Source organism: Xyrauchen texanus, chromosome 24, assembly GCF_025860055.1.
Source record: "Xyrauchen texanus isolate HMW12.3.18 chromosome 24, RBS_HiC_50CHRs, whole genome shotgun sequence".
In the NCBI taxonomy this organism is placed as follows: domain Eukaryota; kingdom Metazoa; phylum Chordata; class Actinopteri; order Cypriniformes; family Catostomidae; genus Xyrauchen; species Xyrauchen texanus.
In genome coordinates, this window is record NC_068299.1 from 35043939 (window position 1) to 35056514 (window position 12576).

General features: G+C 36.9%; 1 protein-coding gene across 1 annotated transcript in view; it reads right to left on the minus strand.

Moving 5' to 3' along the window:
- spred2b (sprouty related EVH1 domain containing 2b) overlaps positions 1 to 10029 on the minus strand; it is a 45364-nt gene extending 35335 nt beyond the window's left edge. The window contains exon 1 of the mRNA XM_052090433.1: positions 9313 to 10029. Within this exon, the coding sequence (XP_051946393.1) occupies positions 9313 to 9338 (26 nt within the window). The 5' untranslated portion in view covers positions 9339 to 10029. The remainder of the gene's footprint in view (positions 1 to 9312) is intronic.
- Between the last annotated feature and the right edge of the window lie 2547 nt (positions 10030 to 12576).

Sequence of the window (12576 nt, forward strand, 5' to 3'; positions counted from 1 at the left end):
CAGCTGACACACCGTGCCACCTTTCTAGCCACGCCCCTGTCACAATTTAGCATCTTAACCATCAAATTCCACTTCCATTTTCAATCCCATCAGTAACTATGTTCCCATCCAAGTTGCGAATTTTATTTATTGAAAAATCAAAATGTAACAATTTCGTGAAAACCATTTATGAATAAAGCTGCATTTCCATCCCATGTAAAAACAAACTATCACTTCTTGTGTAAATCAAAAATGCACATGGAAGTTGTAGCCAGCCACAGTTGCTCTTTTATTAAACGTAATAATAACTTGCTATTGGTAGTCAACCAGGGTTTTTTAATGGCCAAATGCCAATGCTGATATCCAGAAAGCAGGGTGGCGGATATGCCAATATAATGCTGAAATGTCACATATTTTAATATACTAAATTGCATATACATAAAAGTGATTAAAAAAATGCTTGAGTCACAATGTATTTCTGTCCTTTATGGAGCTTGATCATTTTGGACCCCCATGAACTTGCATTGCATGGACAAATCCACCTTGTATATTCTTTAAAATATCTTCATTTGTGTGCGGCAGAAGAAAGAAAGTCATACGAGTTGGCTAAAATGTCAACAATCGTTTATACAGCACGTTTAATGCCAACAGCCTTTCAATGTGTCTGTGCAAGCAAGTGAATCTCAGGTGATTCAATCACATGCGGTCATCTATCGTTTACACCTGGTACATGCATCTCAAATGTGTCTAAACTGACCTCTTGTGTTGACCCTTTTTTTTTTAGGTACACATTTTAAGCATTAACTGTTTGTTTTTTTCATTGGAAGTTTTCCACATTAGTGGCATCAAATCTTTGAAAGATATTATGATTTTTGCTTGAGCCACTTGACGCCAAAATCAAGTTATTGTCTGTTGAACTGACCTAAATATTTAGACATATTAGCAAAGAAAAAAAAATAGCAGGCACCAAATTGCATCATAGTTCTACAAGAGCTCATTCTGGACCGGAAGACATGATGTCCTCACTGCTCAGTCCAGTTGTGCAGCGGACATTCAGTAGATATGTGAACACATGACATTTATCACATGAGTGTTGCAACACTCAGTGCAGCCATTAGAGGACTCACCCCTCTCTATCTCTTTAGGGCAAACACGTGAAGTCTGGGGAATGGGACCCGACCACTCAGATCACTGTATCAGCTAAAGTGAGCTGGGCTCTTTTTTTTACCAATATCTCAGTCCCATGAAAACTATTTGCCGACTCAGTATAGGACAAAATGGCAAAATATAGAAGGATCAAAAGCAACAGTTAATAAGTTTACCCAAATATTATTTTCAGAAGAGCAAAAAGCCAGTTGAGGCAGTGCGTTACTGTGATTTCATCAGGTGTAAAGGGGTATTTTTAGGCACAGCGTATGCCTCCAACCCTCTTAACCATGGTAAAATTACTGTAACGCATTATCTCTCTTGGCCTATTACTTTAATACAACTGCGGCAACAGCTATAAGATAAAAGATACTACTGTTCTAAAGTCAAATTTCGGAATAGTAATAATGGAAATGAACTATTAATTTGCTAAGTAATATAGTTTTATATAGGCTGTGTACAGTTGCCAAGAAATCCAGAATCCTGTAGCTTTAATATAAAACATGCAGTACCATGTGAGAAGTGAGTGCCCGTTTGTGCGCATTTATGGTGCCAGCATCCGCCACTGACTCTGCACAATGGATGACACAAACAAATTATGTTCAGGAAAAAATCAAATTAAGATCGCAATATATGCATTAGGAGGTACGCTTATAGGCTATCAGATGTTATTAATAAAACCAAAAAGCGGGGACATTGTTTTGAATTTAGGCAGGATTTTTGCCCAGAGCCCCTGTTTATTTCTGACTCTGGATGGAGAGATGGAGATGAGAGACGTAACAGGTGTTTAAGTGTCTCTCTTCATCATGCAGCTGGTACACAAAGCATTTTTGCAATTTCTGCCTTTCTTGTCAAATGTGCTGCATTATGATTAATGACGGAGCGCCAAGATATGAAAAGCATGAAAACTATAGATCACTCTAATGTCACGCTTACAACGTTAACAGCTTTGTTAATTATTAACAGCAGCGATAGTTTTATCGCATTGCTCGCTAACGGAGACGCAGTAGCGCCATTTGCATGTTGAATTAACAGGTTTAGAAAGGTTTATACATATGTAACATCTTAAGTTCACTAACTATCAGACAAAGCACTTCCTAATTAAATGCGCTCACACTAAACTCCATAAATGCTCAATGTGCTGCTGACAGCTACACGTGAGTGAGTGAGAGAGAGAGAGCGGATTAACTCACACATCTTCTAGTTACACTTTGATACAAAGTTTATTGATAAGATTTTTTTAACTGTATCTATTGGTTTAATCATTTGCAGCAACACATAAAAATGAATAACAGTGTGCAGGAATTTCCCATGCATTGAACAGGTATATGTCTAATATATATATATATATATATATATATATATATATTAGGGCTGTCGATTTAACGCATTAATTCAGTGCGATTAATTTTATTAAAAAAAACGGGTTAAAAAAATTCCTTATTACAATCCCCCGGATTGTAATAAGGAAGATTCCTGAGAAATACAAGCTTGTATTTTAAGCTTGTAAATTAAGCTTTTGTATTGTCTTATCAATGATTAACTCTTCTGCCACAAGAATGTAATAAAAATTATTATTATCTGAATTATATATAATATTTATAATTATTTCATCATTATATATTGAATTATTGTTATATGAGGGGCTTTCTCAGCAAATATTTGCATATGAATTTAAATGCAATTAATCGCGATTAATTAATCGGGACATCATGTAATTAATTTGATTAACATTTTTAATCGATTGACAGCCCTAATATATATATATAGTATATACACTGGCAGCCTAAAGTTTGGAATACTGCACTGATTTTGCTGTTTTGGGAGGAAATTGGTACTTTAATTCACCAAAGTGGCATTCAACTGATCACAAAGTATAGTCAGAACATTACTGATGTAAAAAACAGCACCATCACTATTTGAAAAAAGTTATTTTTGATCAAATCTAGACAGGCCCCATTTCCAGCAGCCATCACTCCAACACCTTATTCTTGAGTAATCATGCTAAATTGCTAATTTGGTTCTAGAAAATAATTTGCCATAATATCAAACACAGTTGAAAGCTATTTAGAAAGATTTCATACAAAGATGTACACTGCAGTCTTCAAAGACAAAGGACAGAGTCTCTAGTTTGAGAAATAGACGCCTCACATGTCCTCAGCTGACAGCTTCATTGAATTCTACCCACTCAACACCAGTTTCATGTACAACAGTAAAGAGAAGACTCAGAGGTGCAGGCATTATGGGAAGAATTACAAAGAAAAAGCCACTTTTGAAACAGAAAATCAAAAAGAAAAGGTTTGAGTGGACAAAGAAACACAGACATTGGATAACAGATAATTGGAAAAGAGTGTTATGGATCTTAACCCCATTGAGCTTTTGTGGGATCAGCTAGACTTTAAGGTGTGTGAGAAGTGCCCAACAAGACAGCCACATCTATGGCAAGTGGAAGTGTGGGGTGAAATGTCACCTGCGTATCTGGATAAATTGACAGCTAGAATGGCAAGGATCTGCAAAGCTGTCATTACTGCACTTGGAGGAGTTTTTGATGAGAACTCTTTTAAGTAGTTGTGAATTTTTTTTCAAATTTTAAAAGTAATTTTCACGTTATTAATGTCCTGACTATACATTGTGATCAGTTGAATGTCACTTTGGTGAATCAAAAGTACCAATTTCTTTCCATAAGAGCAAAATCTGTACATTATTCCAAACCTTTGGTCACCAGTGTATTTATTAGGCTGTGAATTGATAATAAAATAAATTCATTATAATATGTGGGGCAGAGTGGTTTCCACCCCTTTTGGCAGGTGGGTTAAACACTTACACCAAACCTGATAAAGGCAGACTGTTACTTCCTTAGATAAGATCTCTTTAACCCTGCCCAGCCTAACTCACAGCCACCCACACAAGAGAGGGAAGGGGAAAACTAGACTCTAGCATTACAATTAAAGGAATAGATCACCCAAAACTCATAATTAAGTCTCCCTCATAGAACCAAAAACCTAAGACTTTATTACTTATAGGAAGTACAAAAGGAGATTCATTAATATCACAGCCCTTCTTTTGACAGTGGATAGTGCCTCACTTTAAAGCTTAAAATAACAAACAAATGTATTATAAAAGCAGTCCATACAACTTGTGCATCAAGTCTTCGGAAGGCAAACGATAGGATTTGGTAAGAAACAACACAAAATGGACATAAATCTTGACATCCGTTGCTTTTAAAGCCTGTTCACGGTTACAGTGATTAAATCAATGGCGGTAGTCAAGTCTCTGCATTGTTGGTTGCCAGTATGTACTCTACCATCAAAACTAGAGATGTTTTTGATTTAAAGCAGTATAACCATCGAATCAAAAGTAATGACATATTTTCCTTACACCCTGAATACATGTGAGTGTCTGTTTCTTAAAGGAATGTTCCAGATTCAATGCAAGTTGAGCTCAATAGACAGCTTTTGCGGCACAAAAAAAGAAGAATCTTCCATTGTTTATTAAAAAAACAAAACAAAAACAAACCTCTGGTTACAGTAAGGCACTTACAAAGGAAGCAAAAGGGGCCAGTCTATAAACTCAATGTTTAGAAAGTATAGTCACAAGACGTAAACATAATATATGATATCATGATTTTAGTGTGATAAAATCGCTTACAGGTTTAACTGGCTTTGCATTGCCAATGTAACAAAATGTATTTTCTATATATAGAACATAACTTTACACTGATAAGGTTAAGTTATTTGATCTCACTAAAATCATGCTATATAATGTTTATATCATGTGTCTATACTTTTGAAACAATGTGCATTTTAGCACTTATGGACTGGCCCCATTCACTTCCATTGTGATTTTATACAACTGTCATTTAATTTCATGAATATAATTATGTTTTCTTGAGGTTACTCCATTTGACAACCTGAACTAACATTGACAAGTCAAAAAAGATAAAACTTGACAAACAGTCATGAGGGTCTACAGGGGTCCTCACTGTGATATCATTTCTTGAATTGCACATTTCACACATTTTTGGAATAAATATATAAATGCATATATTTACAACTTAACGTTTGTGGATTACAATGCATCACTCTCCTGAAATAGTGCTGTTCAGCCATAGTGTCATATCAACCACATTCTCAATCTGAGAAGGGGGAAAACCAACCCTTAAGGCCATATAGGACACAAAGCGCACTAAATAACGGTTGCAAGTAACACCACTGCTATTGTTCATGTCCGGTTCTCACGTAACATTTGATATTCATCAATTCAGTTCCAATCCTGATTTAGAGATATTTGGCAGCCTGCATCTATCTACTGTCTTGGGAACATATTGGCAAAACCCTCCTTGTTATCGCTCGGCTTATTTTCGGATGGCCGATCACTGGGTTGTGGAAGCAGACTGAATAAAATACATTGTGCAGTAGACTGGACTTCCAGTGGACACGTGCACATTTCCATCTTAGAGCGGTGAATTTCACAAGACCTCATTTGGCTCTGCAATGCTCCTCAGGAGGGGAGTAGAGAATGAAAAAAGAACAACAGGTTCATTAAAGTGTAGATAATGGCTTCCTGTCTGGACGGTGACAGAGGAGTTATCTGTGCTCTCTTCTCAGCAGGACCACAGAGGGGTGAGAAGTTGACAAGGCTTCCATTCTCCTGAGGACGGGGAACTGTGCTTGGACAGGCCGCTTTACAACAGCAGAGTGGCCTTAACAAATAAACCATGACATTTTACTGCTTGGCTTGACCAAGAAAACATTTAAGGAAACAATCAAATAAAAACTGAACAGCCTGGAAGGTTGGGCGGAAGCATTTGGCCCTCGTTACTTTTCCACAGGATGTTAAACACATTTGTAAAAGCACAGGACGTCGGACAATGGGGAAACAAGAAAAGCCGTTCTTGAACTCTAAAATGGAAATCTGTAAGGCTAAACGGTGGCTATAAAACTTAGGCTACAATTTAGTTCACCATGTTTAGCCTAAACTTCGTATTTTCTAAGAAAGCTGGACTACTGCCTCAGATATGTTACTACTGTATGTTGTTAATCAATATGCTGTCTAGAATGTTAGGGGGTAAAAACTCACTTGTGCTGTTATATGTTTAAAGTACTGAACAACGTTTCCTTTCCAGCACCAATATTCATGAATTGGTTGCATAATGCAAGAGTGAAAAAAAAGTGTTATTTACAAAAAAAAAAACATACCAAAAAAAAAACCTAAGAAACATTTTCCACACGATTCTATTTGGCTTTGATTAGAAATTCTGTACTTAGCACTCTGTTTCAAAACATTTTTGCATGTAGACCTGAACACTTAGTGCACAAAACATGATGACAGTAACAATCAACTGATCATTTTATTAATCATAAACAGGCAATTTTGAGTACAAAATTAACCTCAGACTTCACAAAATAAGAATTACCAAACATAACAACAAAATCGTCCATAAAAACTGTGTAGATAAACTTGCAAACAGTGACACCAAAGCTCATTTGTTATTCAAGCCCATTGCATGCTGGGAACAACAAACTTACTTTATTTCCCTGTGAAATTTACTCAAATTAGCAAGTTAATATAACAAGTTTTTCTACTTTAGGGTCGATACATGATGACGCATTGTAAAGATAACAAACAATCATAAATTATATATACTTCTAAGCTAAAGCATTAATGTATACGTTTGTCTACATTTGTATATGAGTGCAAATGTAGACTTTTGAGTATACTTTTGAGTATACAAACATTTGAGTATAATCATTTTGAAAATCATAATTCCCCTAAAAGGGACAGGAACAGTTTCAAAGGGACAGTTTTGCAGGACTTTTGTGGCAAAATACTGTGACCAATTATTTTCAACAACAAACACAATACAAAATATGTCAGTATATGGTATTTGACCAAAGATAGATCACACAAAATCAACAGTTTGTCCCAAAAGGACACTAAGGCACCAATCAAAAATGAATCCAGAACAATTAAAAAACATATTAACAATAAACAAATACAGCTACAATTCTGGTCATAGCAGCTTAACAGCTGATCCTCCTTTTATTAAACTTTAAGAAATATAAATCATTCAGAACATAAGCAGATTTTAGTAAAGCTCTTTTTTCAAGACCAAAGGCTAGGGAAAGCAATACAGGACAATATAATGCTCAATATCCTCTTAGAGGGAATTAAATGGCCAACATTATCAATATTAAATCTAATTAAATGGAAGAGATGCATAAGGCTCTACAACTGCTGAGCTTGCACTTGTACATTGAGGACTCATCATTTTAAGACATTAAGGTTAATTATTTCTGTATGTCTAGCGAGCATGTCAACTATATTGGAGACTGGCATGCTGGGCAGAGTTAGGAAGGGCTACATTGAAGTAGAAGGGTAAAAAAAAAATAATAATTTAAATCAATGTCCTCCACTGCCATTGGTTCAGTTATTGCAATAAAATTAGCTATGAACAAAGAGTACCACTTTTATTTATTGCATTTTACACAGTCTGTGTTGACTGATTCTGTGAGTCAGAGTGAAAATGAGGATCTGAAATCGATTGTTCCCGCACAGGCCAGGGGACTGGGAATGGTTGGGGTGACCTTTTCAGAAAGGCACTTTGCATTGTTGTCTTCGGTACTATTTACTGGCAGAGTGAAACTACTAAGATCAATATCATCGACATGACTGGTCTGCCTGTGTTTGTATATGTGAGTGCATCTGTTGCTTGGAATTTTGTCTATTTTAAAGATTTATTACATTTATCTTAGTACAATCCTAAACCTGGTAGTCCTTAAAATATGTGGTAACCCCACCAATAAACAAAACAAGCAAGTACAACCCCCACACCATTTATACCATGATTAATGGAAACATGCAATTGCTTTATGCTGCCACCCCAAATGTTCAAGACAAATCTATTATATATGAATTGTAGTCATTTTTATAACAGTGGAGGATACAAAGGCAATAACATTGTTGTTAACAAACTAACAACAAAACCTGTCATAACAATTACATTTTGAAGGAAACTGGCTACCATGGTAACCTGCGAGCGTTACGAGCATAACTTCGTAGTTACACATTTAAACAACTTTAGATACCAAATTTAGACTTAAATGTTCTACTAAAGCACTTGTTTTAAACGTATTTAAGAGCTTAAAAATACTGAGAAGCGTGAAAACACGCGTTTTTAACTAGTATTTTCGACACCGCCGGACGCGGTGATCTTTGGCTCGATAACTGCTGTCATGAATGAAGCAGACTGAAGGTTACAGCTTTTATGAATGAGCACAAACAACAACTCCTCTGCCCTTCCGTTTGACAAGCGCTGGCAGACTGACTCCAGATCATCCGTGAGGCCACTTTTGTTCACAGGCTGTAGTTATGAAATTCAGTCACGGAAAGCAAAGACAATGGGAAATAAAAGCGAAGTCATTCTCGGACATGACAAACAAGACGTGACCTACAGTGAAGATTGCGACTAAACCTGATAAATAAGGTTGGTCAACAGTCATTAAAACCGCATAAAAAGCCTGCAGATTTCCTTTGGCGCGATTACAAAACGTGATATTATTCAGATACGTTATAAATATATAGTCTGCTGTTTACAGGCCTACGCCAATATATCTCAGTTAACAGCTCGAGCTGTAAACGTCCATTGGCGATATTTCTCAAACATACAACGCTGTCACAGAGCCAACAGTCAAATGATGTTTTATGAATGAAGCTCTGTATGCAAATGAGACCGATTCAAAGCGCCAGAGAAAATAAAACAAAATAAAAACAATAGCGGATATACCCGACCACCACAACAGACCTTCCCGAACAACAACATTTTTTTGTCACAAATTAAATATTTTATGACATAAAATATTTCAGCAAGCTGACTTGTTCACGAGACAAACAAACAAAGGGCTCGTCGGAGTAAAACCACAGGGGAAATGTAAACACATCGGAATGGTTTCAAAGGAAGGGACCTTAAAACATCAAAACCCTTTACAAAATATTTCCGATCCACCCCCACTCCATCTTCCTCCCTTCCTCAGACTAGGGAGGGCCCGATGGTAAATCAACCCCCCCATTTCAGCAAACTTTTTCAGCACCATCTTCTGATACGAGAACAAATTAAAAGGTCTGACGTGAGAAGTTCACACCAAAGACAAATCCTACAAAAAAGGAGCTTTCTTTCCAGGTACTCACTCGTTTGGGTGTGTTTCTTCAATCATTTTCTCGTTTCACCTACAAAAAAATCCCACAACGGGTGCTGTCTTTTCGTTCGTCATCTTTATGTCACTCTTTCCCAAATAATCCCTCACATTTCGATCTGCAGCAGTGTCTTCTCGTCGCTCTTTTGTGCGGTGTTGGACTGTTTTGCGCTCTCCTCTCTTCGCCTCCGTCTTGATGAGTTTTTCGTTTCTTTTTTCCCCCCAAATGGATCTTACCAGTTGCTGATGTTGGAGGATCTTGGAGTAAAAACAACAATTTCAATGGATAGACAGATCCCCCGATTAATTTTCCACAGTTTGGCTATTAAGGAGTGCTTCAGTGTATTTCCGAAAAATCCTTGTGTTGAAGTATGCGTTGATGCTGCTGAGGGTGGCCCCGACGAGCCCCATCTCTGATTACTCCATGTTGGATTATAGTGCAGCCGCACCACACGGGGGGAGGGAGAAGAGAGGGCGGAAGCGATGACGTCTCACTGCAGGCCGACATGCCTTTTAAACCAGAGGGGCAGCCACGCAGTCTTGTAACCACACTATATCAACATGTCTTCGTGTGGACTGTTTATTTGTACACACACACACACACACACACACACACACACACACACACACACACACACACACACACACACACACACATAATTTAAAATTATGCCTGTATATAAAATAATATATGACTAATTATTATTATATATATATGCCACTGCTATATATATATATATATATATATATATATACAGGTGAAACTCGAAAAATTAGAATATCGTGCAAAAGTTCATTCATTTCAGTAATTCAACTTAAAAGGTGAAACTAATATATTATATAGACTCATTACAAGCAAAGTAAGATATTTCAAGCCTTTATTTGATATAATTTTGATGATTATGGCTTACAGCTTATGAAAACCCCAAATTCAGAATCTCAGAAAATTAGAATATTGTGAAAAGGTTCAGTATTGTAGGCTCAAAGTGTCACACTCTAATCAGCTAAACACCTGCAAAGGGTTCCTGAGCCTTTAAATGGTCTCTCAGTCTGGTTCAGTTGAATTCACAATCATGGGGAAGACTGCTGACCTGACAGTTGTGCAGAAAACCATCATTGACACCCTCCACAAGGAGGGAAAGACTCAAAAGGTAATTGCAAAAGAAGTTGGATGTTCTCAAAGTGCTGTATCAAAGCACATTAATAGAAAGTTAAGTGGAAGGGAAAAGTGTGGAAGAAAAAGGTGCACAAGCAGCAGGGATGACCGTAGCCTGGAGAGGATTGTCAGGAAAAGGCCATTCAAATGTGTGGGGAGCTTCACAAGGAGTGGACTGAGGCTGGAGTTACTGCATCAAGAGCCACCACACACAGACGGGTCCTGGACATGGGCTTCAAATGTCAAACGCCTTACCTGGGCTAAAGAAAAAAGAACTGGTCTGTTGCTCAGTGGTCCAAAGTCCTCTTTTCTGATGAGAGCAAATTTTGCATCTCATTTGGAAACCAAGGTCCCAGAGTCTGGAGGAAGAATGGAGAGGCACACAATCCAAGATGCTTGAAGTCCAGTGTGAAGTTTCCACAGTCTGTGTTGGTTTGGGGAGCCATGTCATCGGCTGGTGTTGGTCAGCAGACAAGCTTTATGGAGATGCTGACTTCATTTTCCAGCAGGACTTGGCACCTGCCCACACTGCCAAAAGTACCAAAACCTGGTTCAATGACCATGGTATTACTGTGCTTGATTGGCCAGCAAACTCACCTGACCTGAACCCCATAGAGAATCTATGGGGCATTGCCAAGAGAAAGATGAGAGACATGAGACCAAACAATGCAGAAGAGCTGAAGGCCGCTATTGAAGCATCTTGGTCTTCCATAACACCTCAGCAGTGCCACAGGCTGATAGCATCCATGCCACGCCGCATTGAGGCAGTAATTAATGCAAAAGGGGCCCAAACCAAGTACTGAGTACATATGCATGATTATACTTTTCAGAGGGCCGACATTTCTGTATTTAAAATCCTTTTTTTATTGATTTCATGTAATATTCTAATTTTCTGAGATTCTGAATTTGGGGTTTTCATAAGCTGTAAGCCATAATCATCAAAATTATATCAAATAAAGGCTTGAAATATCTTTGCTTGTAATGAGTCTATATTAGTTTCACCTTTTAAGTTGAATTACTGAAATTAATGAACTTTTGCACGATATTCTAATTTTTCGAGTTTCACCTGTATATGAAGATTAGCAATTGGAAATGTTGACATTAATTTTTATTTTGTTATTTATTTCCTTTACTTAGATTACTATAATTATTTTTTTACAACTGTACATGTAATATGTATAGGCCTATATCTTTTGTAAATACAAATGGATGCCCTTGGTTCGTTTTTTTTTTTTTAAGTTTTACATTTTCAAACAGTATGAGGGGTCTCAAGATATAGTATTATAAATCACATTCCCTTGTTTTGTTTCTTGGTTAATGGATATATGTGTCAGTGAACTGTTGAAATCTGTGAAAACTGCAATAATCAAGTAAAATAGTTATAAATTAGTTATAATAAAAAACGTAAACAAGTTGGCTATTTTGCATTACGTTTTTCTTATTAATTTAAAGGGACAATCCCATGCACGTCTATTGCACAGCTGTGAAACATTTCGTAAAAAAAACACATATTTTGTCTTCTTTATTTTTTGGTTCCAAATTATGTGAGCATTGATGTCTACCATTACACAACAACAAAGGTTTTTAAAGTGCTACTTTAATGCGCCACTTCCTCCACAAAGTGTAATCAGGGTCAAAGGTGGTCAACACAGAGTCCTTATCTGCCTAACTTCTGACTTAGAGGGAAGCCGAGGATTAGATGTGCTTTGATCAAGGGTCTAGAGAGGTATTTTGAGAACTGAGGAGTATATTCAGCAGTGACAGTCCAAATTCCTTATTGATCACTTTAAATCAGGGCTGCCTTAAAAGCATTCTTCATTACATCAGTGTTCTTCGCAGAGATGCTCTCTATACAGTAACTTTACTGGCAGCTCTCACTATTGGCCCATAAGCACCAATCTGCAAACCTTATCAAAGTTTATCTCACGCAATAAAGTAATCTTGAAGGTGTACACTCATGTAAGCTCTGAACACATGACAATAGATAACTGCCTTGGTAATCACGATCAACAATTACAATATTTCAGTCATTCTTCAAGATAATAATATCATTGTGATACCCCCATATTATAAAAATATATATTTTTTATTTTATTTTACAAA